Source organism: Varanus komodoensis, unplaced genomic scaffold (genome assembly GCF_004798865.1).
Source record: "Varanus komodoensis strain SLA01 unplaced genomic scaffold, ASM479886v1 scaffold23, whole genome shotgun sequence".
Lineage (NCBI taxonomy): Eukaryota > Metazoa > Chordata > Lepidosauria > Squamata > Varanidae > Varanus > Varanus komodoensis.
In genome coordinates this window covers 12,194,816-12,207,602 of record NW_025335627.1, presented here as the reverse complement: position 1 = coordinate 12,207,602, position 12,787 = coordinate 12,194,816, and the positions used below count along the sequence as shown (strand labels likewise).

The 12,787-nt window shown below is 39.6% G+C and overlaps 1 protein-coding gene across 25 annotated transcripts in view; it reads right to left on the bottom strand.

Annotated features, from left to right (window-relative positions):
- The window catches only part of LRRFIP1 (LRR binding FLII interacting protein 1), a 121,390-nt gene that overhangs the window by 50,643 nt on the left and 57,960 nt on the right, over positions 1-12,787 (bottom strand). For 15 of the 25 annotated variants that reach the window (XR_006414884.1, XM_044431765.1, XM_044431743.1 and 12 more), the window contains 5 exons: positions 12,442-12,489; positions 10,521-10,565; positions 9,731-9,781; positions 1,955-2,014; positions 80-160 (listed from right to left, as the gene is read on the bottom strand). The exons of 3 other annotated variants lie outside the window; for them this stretch is intronic. Coding sequence is in view for 21 of the 22 variants with exons in the window: in XM_044431765.1 (XP_044287700.1) it covers positions 80-160; positions 1,955-2,014; positions 9,731-9,781; positions 10,521-10,565; positions 12,442-12,489 (285 nt within the window). In the remaining variant the exon portion in view is untranslated. The remainder of the gene's footprint in view (positions 1-79; positions 161-1,954; positions 2,015-9,730; positions 9,782-10,520; positions 10,566-12,441; positions 12,490-12,787) is intronic. 7 more of the 25 variants (XM_044431758.1, XM_044431760.1, XM_044431742.1 and 4 more) reach the window with 6 other exon arrangements.

Here is a 12,787-nt window from a genome sequence, read left to right as displayed (position 1 = left end):
AACACTAACAGCTGAGGTTGTACTGCAGAGGTACAACTAGAATATTCAACAAAAATGACAGGGAGAAAAATTGACAGACCCGATTTCCATTTTGGGATGAAGGCTGGGAATGGGAAGGAAAATCATTGCAATGAAGACTAAGGTCAGAGTAGCAGGAAGCCTACATAAATATAAAGAAAGTTTTAAGAACAAAGAGAAAACAGCAGCATTAACTCCAAATCAGTCTTCACACCACAGTGAGTAAACTCATGGTGGTACCCAAAACTATAGGATTGAAATGTATCTCAAGCAGTAGCTTCCCCAATTCCCAGCAGTCAATTCCCAGCATACATATTCTAAGTCAACCATCCAGTAGCCTTCAGAGAAGGGAATCCCTGGTAGACTTTTCTTTCTAAGAGAATTACACTACTATTTGACCAAGAAAGCAGCACTATTATGTGCAGCAGAAGAACAATCACCATCACTTACTCTTGTGAACTGAATAACCAGTATTATCTTCAGTACAGAATTATCTATTCTATAAAGGAAAGATGCCTGTGTTTCAAATGCCTTTCCACATTAAGGAATCCTAAAAGATTTAGTCTATACTGCAGTTTTCAGTATTGAAACACCTATAATTTACTCTGTCATCCACACCCTCGATGAATACCTAGCTCATTTCAAGATCTACCTCTGACACAGTATGCAGGAAATAGAAAGCAAACAATATTCACCTGATGTTCATTAGAAACACACCTATAGTTAGCCAAAGCATGTAGTCATTAATTCAATATTCTAAGCATTATTGGTACTTACGCACTTTCTTCTAAAAAAAATGAAGTCTTACCTTTTCCAAACATTGAATCGTCACTATGTTTCTGGCAAAGTGACAGAACTAGACTGGTAAGGAAAGAGGCTTGCCCTTAGTACCTGAACACTCCCTTAAGTGGGAAGACCAAACCAGAATGTTGGGGTGAGTCTGGCACACCCATGCACACAACCCAGAGGGGAAAAAAGGCAACCAATAGCCTTGTTTCAAGAGCAGATTTGCCTTATAAATGGACAGGGAAGATCTCAATGGTTGTGTTGCCAGAACACTAAAAAAATTAATTGAGAAATGCCCAAGACATCTTTAATGCACTCCCCACACCCCATTTTTTTGTCTTTCTGCTATTACGATGCCACAGAAAATAGCAAAAGATGACAGCACATCAGGTATACAGGGTTATTCCCAGTTTAGGAATTGAAAGGCAGCTTGTAAATGCATCAATAAGACTGCCTGACATTACTTCCAAGTGCAGTTTTACATATATTTGATACACATTTATTCAGAAATGTTCCATTGCATTGACTCTCTCTAGCAAGTTTAGGAATGAAGACTGCTGAAGTACTGAACAGAAAAAAAGACTATTTTCAGTACTGGGGCAGTTCAGGTTTTTAAATTTTCCTTTCTTGTAGAATTTCTCCTCCTCACCTAAAAGTTTTTTTTTAAAGATGGTGCATGGTACAAAGAAGAAATTGAGTAATGAAAGATCAACAAAGCTTGTTTTGCTTGCACAAAAGCAGCTCAACCACACTGCACATTCCAGCTGACACCAACTCAAAGGCATTACATTTACAATAATATTGCATCCCAATATCTCCTTACTGGCAGTATGGATGCAAAACAGATGTATTGATTAAATCTTGTGTCTGACTGGATACTGTACATAGTCCTATGATACCCTTATATAATGATTTACCTTAATTTTTCCCACTACTCTTTGTACTCAGGGTTTTTCTATTTTATTTGATTGATCACCTTGTCCTATGAGAGTTTATACCATGATACTTTGATTTACCTCAAAGGCTAATAAATATTTTAACATATTCTTTACATACATTGTCAGTGAAGGGTTACTGTACAATACTTGTACAGTAGCTTATTTCTACTTTCATTATGAGCAAAAAATGAGAATTAAAAAATTCTACTAACCCTACTAGGTTTTCTAATCTGGGATGAACCATACATGTCTTCTTCGTAACCATTTGTCTGCTGTGTAGGGGTGGAGGGAAAGGAGAGAGAGGGAGAGAGAAAGAAGGGGAAGAGAGCTAAAGCAACCATCAAAAAGTCTCATGGAAGTCATTTCTGAAGTAGCATAGTAGAATTTATTTTTTCATCAAAATAGTAAAGCAAAGTTGGGAAAGAGGAAGACATTTGCTGAGGCTCATGGGAAGACAATGAGAACAGTTGACAGTTCTTGTAGTCTGGTAATTCCTATAATCAAGCAAAGTAGTCAAGAATGTACCTGACTTAATAGAATTAGCATAATAGCAAAGAAAGCGCTGTAACTGTTTATTATCAATGAACTCACACATAAGGGTTATGCATTTGAACAGAACAGTAATTTGAAACATTTTACAGCTAAGCAAAATGCTAAGCTGAGTCAGAAGAGAAAAGACACAGTGCTGCCCAATTCTTTATATGGAGGACAGCACGGTATTGTCTGCTGAGTTTTAGATGAGATGCCACTAGACACACGATTTCTTCCCCACAGGACAAGAATATCAAGTTGATTAATGTGCAGGAATCTATCACATTATGACTATAGTCCCTTGAATGTGAATGAGTCATAGGATACTCCCCAGCCATGAAGGAATGCATATGTGGTGACTGTCAAACTGAGAGTCCCAAAGTTAAGTCTCCATGAGAGGTGTGCTGTATCCATCCATGAGTGCAGGAAATGCTGAGCCGAATCTGGAAGAGATAGAGTATTAATTTTGGGACTCTTGTTTCTGGTTTGAAGATGCACAGGAAAAATTACTAGTGTGGTCTTATATGAAGATGTGCTAATAGAACCTCTAAGGTGGTTGAGGACATGGCATTGACGGCAGGTTGCTCAACAATGGCAAGTTGTCTTTAGTTCATGAGCTAGGCATCATGGGGTATCTACTCTCCTTTTTTGTAGGTAGGTATGGGCTCAACTGGAGTCAAGAAGTGCTCCTAAGAATTATCGGGTATGAGAGTCTTAATACAGGCCTTTTCTTTGCTGACATTCTCCAAGAGATTCCAGAAGCAACAGGCCAATGCTGATGTTGACATTGAGGCTGTGGTAAGGGGGAGAGGGGTACAAAGAGCGAGTCATTTATGTATGGAACAATGATGATCCTGTGAAATCTCAGATATGCTGCCACTACTGTGTATACTTTTAAAGAGCCATGGAGTCTTTAAAGAGTCTTGGAGCCATGGCAAAGCCAAAAAAGGAGACACTTGAACTTGGAGCATTTTTTGCCTACGGGAGACTCTGGTAAATGAAAAAAAACAGGCTGTATGTGATGTGGAAGCAAGTGTTGCAAATATCTGTTGTTGTGAAACAGTATCCCTGACACAGAAAAATGAAGGGAAAAATGAAGGAAAGTGTAGTCATCCTGAGTTTTTTCCCCATGGTGGGAAAGATAATGTAGCAATTCACCTCCCAGCAGTCAAGTCAAGGTCAAACACAACAGTCTTTTGTGAAGATGTAAAGTACCTGGTGAGGAAACCAGTGGTCCAATGAGCAGAGTGCTTCTCTCCTTGTTGAAGAGAGCAGCAATTTCTTCTCTTACAACCTGAGCAGGTCAAAGAGAGTAAGGCAAGAATCCCATGGAAGGTATTTCCAAGTTAGGTGGAATTGCCTAAGTACCTAAGTGATAAGAGTACCTACTTGTCAGTGGGACAGGTCACCAGGTGGGGAAGAAAATGTTTGAAACTGCTTTGGTGAAAGTCACCAAAGACTCAAATCCCATTCCCATACTCTGGGCAAATGTCTTCATTCTGTAAGAATACGAAGGCTGCCATTGCCTTGAAATTTCAGTTGGCTATGTGGCCGGCCATGCTAATTTGTTGGCTTCAGCTTGGTATATCATTGCCAAGTTTTTGACATCTTTCGGGAGATGACTCAAGAGTGTTGCTTTTCCCCATATGAACTGCTGGTAGGCTGCTCTGCATGCCTTTGTAGTAGTTCAACACACAATGCCAAGGCTGCTGTCATGAGTATATCTCTCCTCTTCCTTTCCTGCAGATGCAGATGAAAGTTTTAGAAACACAGCCCTTTACTGGAGTTTGACAGGTTAACAAGCCACATAAATCAGTGTAATGATTCCCTATGATAAATGGGAGTAGCTTCTGCCCATGTGAAGAGTTGAATTCTACTGAAATGATCCTCTCCTTCCCTCCTTTTCTGAAAGGTCGTAACTTCACCTTACTTAATTGGTCTGCATGTTTAGCCTGTTATCTTTTTACAGGGTCTAAGAATTCTACCTCCTCCTCTACCCCTCCTTGTTCCACAGGGTCTCCTTCCTTTCCCAAGAGAGATTAGTTCTCAGAAACTGTCTGAGCAATCCACTTAGTAACTGTGACAGTTCAACCTTATCTGCCAACTCCTCCTCAGCATCATCCAAACTAGCTATCAGAGAATGCTGTATTTTGAGAGAACTGGACCAAATCTCTACATCTGCAATGGAATACATCTCTGTATCTCAACAAGACTAATTTCTTTTTCTCTGACTCTGCAGGGGCAGAGTAAGTCTTTCATCTCATCTTCATCTGGGTGTTGTGGGGAGTGTTTGAAGATGGAGCAGTTCTCTTCCTGGATCCTGTATAAATGTTTGATTTTTCTAGATGCTGGTGGGAGATTAGGTTTTGTCCAGGATTGTTGAAATGCATACACTAAAATTGGAAGCACTGAGATACTGACCAGTACAGCTAAGTCTGGTTGTACTCTTTTAAAGACTGAATCTGAGATTAGAGGGTCCTTAATCTGTAGCCCAAGAAAGGTTTCCATTCTGAGGATTTCTTCCATGTACAGTTTAATGTTATCAGACAGGTAAAGGGAATTCTGACACCTACAACCTACAGTAGCATCTAGTGCGAAGGCTTAGTCCAAGGAGACAACTGCAGGTCACAGTATGGCAGGGGCTGGTATCCTTGATACTAGGTGTGGTTGCCCTGAAGCATTTTCCATAGCATTCACAGAAAGAAGCTGAAGGAGAGCCAGGGTTGGGTCTTGCAAACAGTGGCTGAAACAGCATACAGAGGCATTGGCTGTTGAGCAGTATAAATATTAAATTAATTAATTTGAAATAATACCCTGCCTTTTCTTTAAAACAGTCCAAGACAGCTGAATAAGGTTTAGTAAGCAAAAACTTGTCAATTTCAATGAGAAAAGATTAGAACAGCAAAGACACCCTTTAGTCCCATCAAAGGATTTCTTTTAGTTCCATCAAAGATATGCACACATGTACAAGTGCACACATGACAGGAAAGCATGGAAGCTATGTATGTCCCCCGATGAAGGCAAGACAATACTATACTCTATTTGGGTAGCTAATAATTGTAAGCCTGAACTTAGGTAACCACAGCTTTTATATTACTACTCATGTCACATGGGAGACATTCACTGGGAAGCAGTTTGGTACAGTAATCACATCATAAAAAGTAACATGTAAACTAGCTCCACAATTAAATTCACAAGTTAAAATAGACATTTTGCTTAGACTGGCTCACATATTACAGGTAGACCCTGGGTTACAGATAAGTTCCTAAGAATGTCCTTAAGTGAAATTTGTATGTTAAGCTGGATCACATGAGTAAGCCAAACGCTTGTTTTAGTATATGTATATATTTTACCTTTCCATGCATATAAAACACTTAAGAAACACTTCTATATTTACTAAAAGATCTAAAACACAATGCAGCATTGTAATAACGATAATAATACAGTAATGATAAAGTAGCTACAGGTACAGAGAGAGAGAGAGAGAGAGTGCCATTTTCATTTTCTCACTATAAATGGCCTTGTAGCAGCTGAGGGCCTGGTTACAAGGGCAAGTACTATAGAAAAACCAAAGGAGAACCACACACCTTACATGTGCTCTGAAACATTCTGGCTTTGTATTCTTGAGCCGATACTATGGAACAAAAAACTGTGCATACTGTATCTCTAAGGATCTAGGCTGCCACTGATGACATCTCGCCAAACACGCTGCATTGTTCCCTAGAGATAAGCTGCGCAGTTCGATCTCTACAAAATTTCTATATCCAAAGAAAAGCCATGAATATCTCTAGGAACTATGTGACCAGTAATGAGGAGTTCCCAAATGTGTTGAGCACTTCCCTAGAGATATTCATGACTATTTATTAGTCATATTCATATAGGGTTTATGGAAGTCCATGTGTACATAAGTACAGGCTGTTTGTTACTCAGATGTTTGTAAACCAGGAACTACCTGTACATCAAACACTAACTGGGCATTCTGAGTATTGCACTGTAAAGCATTGTCAGCTTTTTCTCACTACTGGATAAGCACTGGCATGGTCAGTCAGTCTGTTGGAGGTATAATAGCAAAGTCCATGAGAACATAAACAGCCAGACAAAAGGCCAGATCAAGAACACAGATCAATGCAAAGGTTCTGATTCCCTGTATATACATAGATCTATGTCAGGGCAGCTGACCTAAAATTCTGTAATTCAGCATCAGTCCTTGACAGAAAGCCTAATCTGATATTAACTGAATTCACTGCTTGATGACAGACTCCTTTATGGACTTTGATGAAGCTGAACAGCAAAGTATAGAGCTGGACCCTCATATAACTTTTACTATATTGATTTGATGTTGTGATGATTTCTATATTATCAACCTTAAAAGAGGAAGAGTTGGTATTTGCCCTACCTGGAAGGCTAAAAACTTACGTCCTTACATGATGATCTTTCTCATCACATAAAAGTATATTCAAATGAACCCATTTCTTGAGTCCACTCACTTGATTCCCACAGAACCATGGAACTGAACCCCAAACAAACAGTTCCAATTCAATAGCAGCACACTGGATTCTTCAGGTGTAGAGTAATATTTTCAGTATAAAAATAATTCCTGTGTAGGAAGATTAATCTCCTAGACACAATTGTCCTGTATCAACTCATTTACCCTGAGGATTTGTTGATCAATGGATATCATTCCTGTATTAAGAGGGCAATACCTGGAGTGAGCGCAGGGAGGCTCAAGGGAGGACTAGGAATTTTAGTTTCCACCATCCTGAGGGCAAAGTGCACTTTATTACAGCAACTGGATCTGGCTATGGCATTATTCATCAAGTTAGCTTTTATTAGGATATCAGAGGGGTGATAAATACATATCTCCCACCGTATCAAAGAAAGACAGTTAATACACTGATTGGGACCAACCTGGAATATTGTGTTGAAGAATTAATAGCAGATGTTCCAGACAAGGTTCTTTGGGGAGGGGGTCTTAATGCCAGGTTAGGCCCAAATTATCATTTTCTTTATGGTAAATGTAAGCTGCCTATTGCACAGTGTGGACCAGCACTCTCTTACCCATTATCTTCACCTCTCCAAAGATGGCACAGCAAATTTTGCTGGCATATGCCTTGCAAGATTGGCAGAAAGATTGAACCTTACCATTATGAACAGATATGTCCCAGGGGATTATCCTGGGGAATTCACATTCATGGCTGGAAAGAGATACAGTACTATTGATTACATGTTAATTAATCTAAATTCACTCCTCTTGCTTAAGAACTTTCAGGAGCTCCCCATGCTTCTGGGAGACCATTTACCCATTTTGCTTCACTTGGCCCCTCTAGGCCACCAGCCATATTTGAAAGTCCAGTCTGGGACTCATTTAATACCTTCTGAGCAATGGGATTGTTGCACTAAATGGACCCCCTTACTTGAGCAGAAGTTGAAGGTAGTTCTGGAAGAGGAAGGTGCATTAAAGTGTTGAGCAGCCATAGTGGAATGGGCCATGGGGAAGGAACCAATAACTGCTTCTATTAATTTATTGTGGTTATTGAATCCAATACTGTCATGCTATGCTGGGCTACTAATGAGAAGAGCGACTAAGTAATCAAGGTGATGGTTTGATAGGGAATGTTGGGAAGCAAAAAAAGTCACTCACTTCCACATAGCACTGCAGTAGGACCAGATATCCTGAGCCTTGATAATCAACTACTAGAGAAAAAGAAAGCCTATAAACAGATACTAGCTAAAAAGAAGAAAGAGGACATCCTGGGCATATGATACCTTTTTTCCTTACACATTTTGACTGAACTTTTTCTAATGGGGCAAAACTAAAAGATATTGAACCTAAGAGAGTCCCATAGAAGAGTTGTGGTAATTATGGCCTGAAACAACTTGAGGGCAGCAGGGATATACTAAAAAATAAATATAACCTGAGCCGATCTTTGGGCCAGCTGGCCACTTATTCGTGAACGGCATTGCAAGATTTCTGCTTCTAGGTTATCTCTGATAAAGGCAGCATTTAGCAATCTAGTTTTTTTCAAGACTCCATACAAAATCAACTGTACCCTTCTCCCAATTCTCTCCCCACTGCCTTTTCACTTGCCTTCCCTTTCTGGAACCAATTTGTCAGTGACTCAGAAGGATTGACAGAAGGCAATAAGAGAAAGTACTCTATCGCCTCACTCTTTTTAATGCTTGTATAGTCTGAGAGGACAGGTAAGTAAGCAGAGGTGGGAAAGAGGAGCATCAGAACCAGGAGGTTCCTGGCCTGTGTGTGTGGGAGGGGGGACGCATCGGGCTATGGACCTCAGTGGATGCTTTGTGATGCCTACCTGAGGCTGGTCCAGCTGAAACAGCAGCTCTAGAATGTAAACTCTGCTTTATCCATTTGCTAATGACTGCATATATCCAATGATAATTATAACTGATATATACCTTGCCCAAAACAACACGATTAAAAACTGTTGCCTTTAGTCATGAAAGCTATGAGAGAGCCAGTGTGGTGTAGTGGTTAACAGCATGGGACTGAGACTCAGATGACCTGGGTTCTAGTCCCCGCTCAGCCATGGAGCCAACTGGGTGACTTTGGGCCAGTCACAGACTCTCAGCCCAACCGCACAGGGTTGCTGTTGTGGGGATAAGATGGAGGAGAATGATATAAGCTGCCTTGAGCCCTTTGTAGGAGAAAGGCAGGATATAAATCGAAAAATAAATAAATAAATAAATAAATGTGGGTTTTTGTTGTTTGTTGGCAAGTTGCCTAAAGCTTTCCTGTCAATAGAACATGATGAACTGAGCTCTTCCCAGAACCATTTAATGCTGTTCAGAGAAAGCAGTCTGTTACAACCATCCAGTCAACTTGTCACAGGCAGAAAGAAAATGCTTTGAAGGCTTGGATAGACCAAGAGTGGCTATCTACAACTTATATGGTGTGTTGTCTCATGTACAGATTGCAAGAGAGGAAACCCATTGTAATTAAATTCAAGAATTTTCCAGTACAGCAAGCTTTGGAATGGATATATCACTCATCTAATCCAATTACATCAACCTAAATAATTGTGTGTGGGGAGGTGGGGAGGGAAGATAATCCTAGGAAGGTTATACACAACTAGAAATGGTAATGCTGCAAAATATGAGATGCTGCATATACACAAATCACATTGCAATAAAATTGCCCACAGATCATAGACGTTTTTCTATCAGGTCAGTTGTTTTACTGAACATTGTATTTAAAGAGGATACAGGCCCCACAGCTTTCTCCAGATTAAAAATGTTGATTTAATAACTGAGCTCAAGCAGAAAAAATCTTATAACCTAAAATAGCAAAACCTGGCAAGCAAGGAGTAGTCAATTGTCAAATTGCTAATCCAATAGAAGGGTTAAGTGCCCATTCTAAAGAGAAAACAATAGAAAACAATTCTGGTAAATAGCAGATATAAATGCTTATATATGTTAAATCACTTATTACTAACCCTCAGGCTTCCACGGCTACCCACAGACATGCGCTCATCCTCATCTGAAGCCTATGGAGAAGCAAGTGAAGAGTGTACCAGAGATAATTTAAAATATGCAAATGTCAGTCATTAAGTTAGATATAAACCAGGAAGAAGTTTTTAGAAGGAAATACAAAAATCCTCTAACCATCACAGATCATACTACTGAATGATTCAGCTATGTTATGGGGAAAGCATAGGAAAAAAAATAGAAAAAAAAAGTTTTAAAAAACCCTTCCCAAGCATTATTACCCCAATGAGTTCTCTAACTGGCATCTAAATAATCTCACTTTATGTGAATTAGGTAAAAATGTGTGGTCTCTGCGGATGCTCTTAGTACGAACTAACTAAGACTAGCACACACATCACTTTCATGCCCCCTGTTTTGCACAAATGCACCCACCCTTAAGCATCATCCATCATAATGCATATACTTGTCATGCTTAATACTGACCAGGCTGTAATTATATTTGAAACCAAGTTTTGACAGCATTTATTCACTAGTCACGGGAAGCAATAAGCATAATCAAGATCAGGACAGACATAAAAGTGGTTAAGACTAGCAGAAAGCAAAGTGAACTTATGCAAAGGAGGAGAAGGAATGAGTGATCTCACCCCTTCTCCTTTTTTATGATTTTTTTTAAAAAGTAAGATTTTGTTTCTGATCAATTTGCAGGAATTTCTCACAACTAAGTCTCAAGAAAGGCGATATAATCATTTAATGTTTATTCTTTAGCATTCTTTAACTTAAAACACAAACAATACTGACCGAGGTATTTCTTCTGGATTTATGGGTGTAACGTTCACTGTCTTCCTACCAAGGCAGGAGGAAAGATAAAATATGAAATGTTGAAAATGAGAAACAGTATTACAGAACTTAAAAAGTAAATGCCAGGATTGAGAACATAGCTGGATCCAGCAAAACTGTAGAGAATAATGAAAAAAGCTTCTCAAAGATATGTGAAGAAAAGTGGTAATACATGTTTCCCCATATCTGAAATGTATTACTGTTTCAGATTCTTAAAAGTCATGTGTATTACGAAATCAATTATTTCCCTAAACCCACATAGCTTGGTATATAATTGTAAGATCAGGAACTCTACTGGAATACATTCAAATCACTCTAATCTCAGGCTCAAGAATTTTGATTCATTGTTTCTGGTTCACACTGTTCAGGTAGGTAGAATACAGTTCAAACTGAGCCAGCTTTTTTCCATCTGCAGAAGTAACTGTAACCAGCAGAGTTCTGCACTACTGGCTCCTCAGTTAAGCCAGCAATGTCCCTGTGCAGGGGGTGCAAGACTGACTGGAGTAAAGAACTGCAAAACGGCTGTCTGTCAAACCAACCATTACTTTCTTAAACTATTTTGCATGTATGCATAATTTAGAACTCTTCCCAAACAACCACCATGTAACCAAAGCCATTATTAAATGCATGAAATGTGGAAAACAATGTGGAGGCAACATTATGGTGCTGCAAACTGAAGCCTCTATTGCTGCTCTATATGCCCGACTTCTTTTTCCCCCTCACACTTACTACCTTAATCCTGCTTCAAGTGAATGATTAGTGGCTATAGGGCCGTGCATGTAAGTAAAAACCACCCACTATGACCACAACTGCAAAAAGGGCATTAAAAAGAGGATAGACATTCACTTATGGACTAAAGGGAGGAACACAACATGGTCAAGCATATAAACCTAGGAGGTACAAAGGAATTTTACAGAGTTTTAAAAATGAGGAGCTGAAAGTATATGAAGCAATTCACCTGCCTCTGAGAAGTTTCACTAAGAAAGATGGTCTGGTTTTTAAAACACAGAGGTGGTTTTTGAAAGGCAATATACCAAACTATTTCAGTCTTTCAGCACCAAAGAATGTATTGATATAATAACTGGATTTCAGGGAATGAAAACAGGCATCTTCAAGCAGAGAAAAGTTGCCACACACACGCCAGCTGTGCCCAATTAATGATCTGGTACAGCAGGGTTTCCTGGCCACTGCCTCCATCTCTTCCCACCTCAGTCTTCCTGCTAGTACCCAAGGGACACCACGCTGAAATACTGAAGGGAAGCAGGATGAAAATGGGCACTTTTAGCAACAGTCACCCACTTCCCTGCCCCATACCCCTGCCAATGCCGGCAGAGCAGGATTGTTTGTAAGCAATCCGTAGGAGCGTGGAGTGGGGTACCTACAGCATGAAGTCACAAGCCATCTAAAGCTGGTGTTGGAAGTCCACACAAGGTGGTGCATGCTCCAGCCCTGCTGCTTAGCCACTGAGTGGCAAGAAGGAAAGTCACCTCACATGGAGTGGCCAACTTTTCCTTCCCCACTGCTCGGCTGTAGAATGTCACAGGTGAGCATCTAGGAGGGAGGCATGGACCTCATGCTGGATGGATTAATCCTGCCTGTCAGCATGGCCTAAGGGAACTGTGTGCCATTAAATCCCACTTAGATAGTCTACCCTACAGCAATAATATAGAACCTCTGAGAAAATTTAAAAGGACACAGTTTGCTTTTGAGAGGCAATATACTAAATTCTATCAGACTTTCAATGTTGAAAATGTGTTACTGTAATATTCTGGAGTTTAGAAATGCAAACAAACAACTTCAGGTAGGGAAAACAACTATGAGATGTAATTCATTTAAGATGTTAAATTTTTTAGACAATACTGGGTTTTTAGACAAAGCCTACCATCCACTGTTCGATGTCGCCAAACTTTGTATCCAAACCATAATATTTCTATAGATGAAAGAGGAAAGGAAGAGAATTTAGGGTGAAATGTATAGAATACATTGATTTTTAAGGCATGTCTACATTAGAGAATTTTAGCTTTATAGAACATGTTGCATTGAACTGTAACCAGATTTAAGAAACCATAACTGTAGTTCAGACTTGGAACTCAGCTTAAGTATACTTAAATACAAAACAGATGCATCAATCCATAAAAACTGGAATTAATCTGAAAAGGCGATTGTGATAGCCTGAGTTCATTGCCATTAGCTTATATTGCCTTCAACCGAGGCAAGAGAGAAAATCA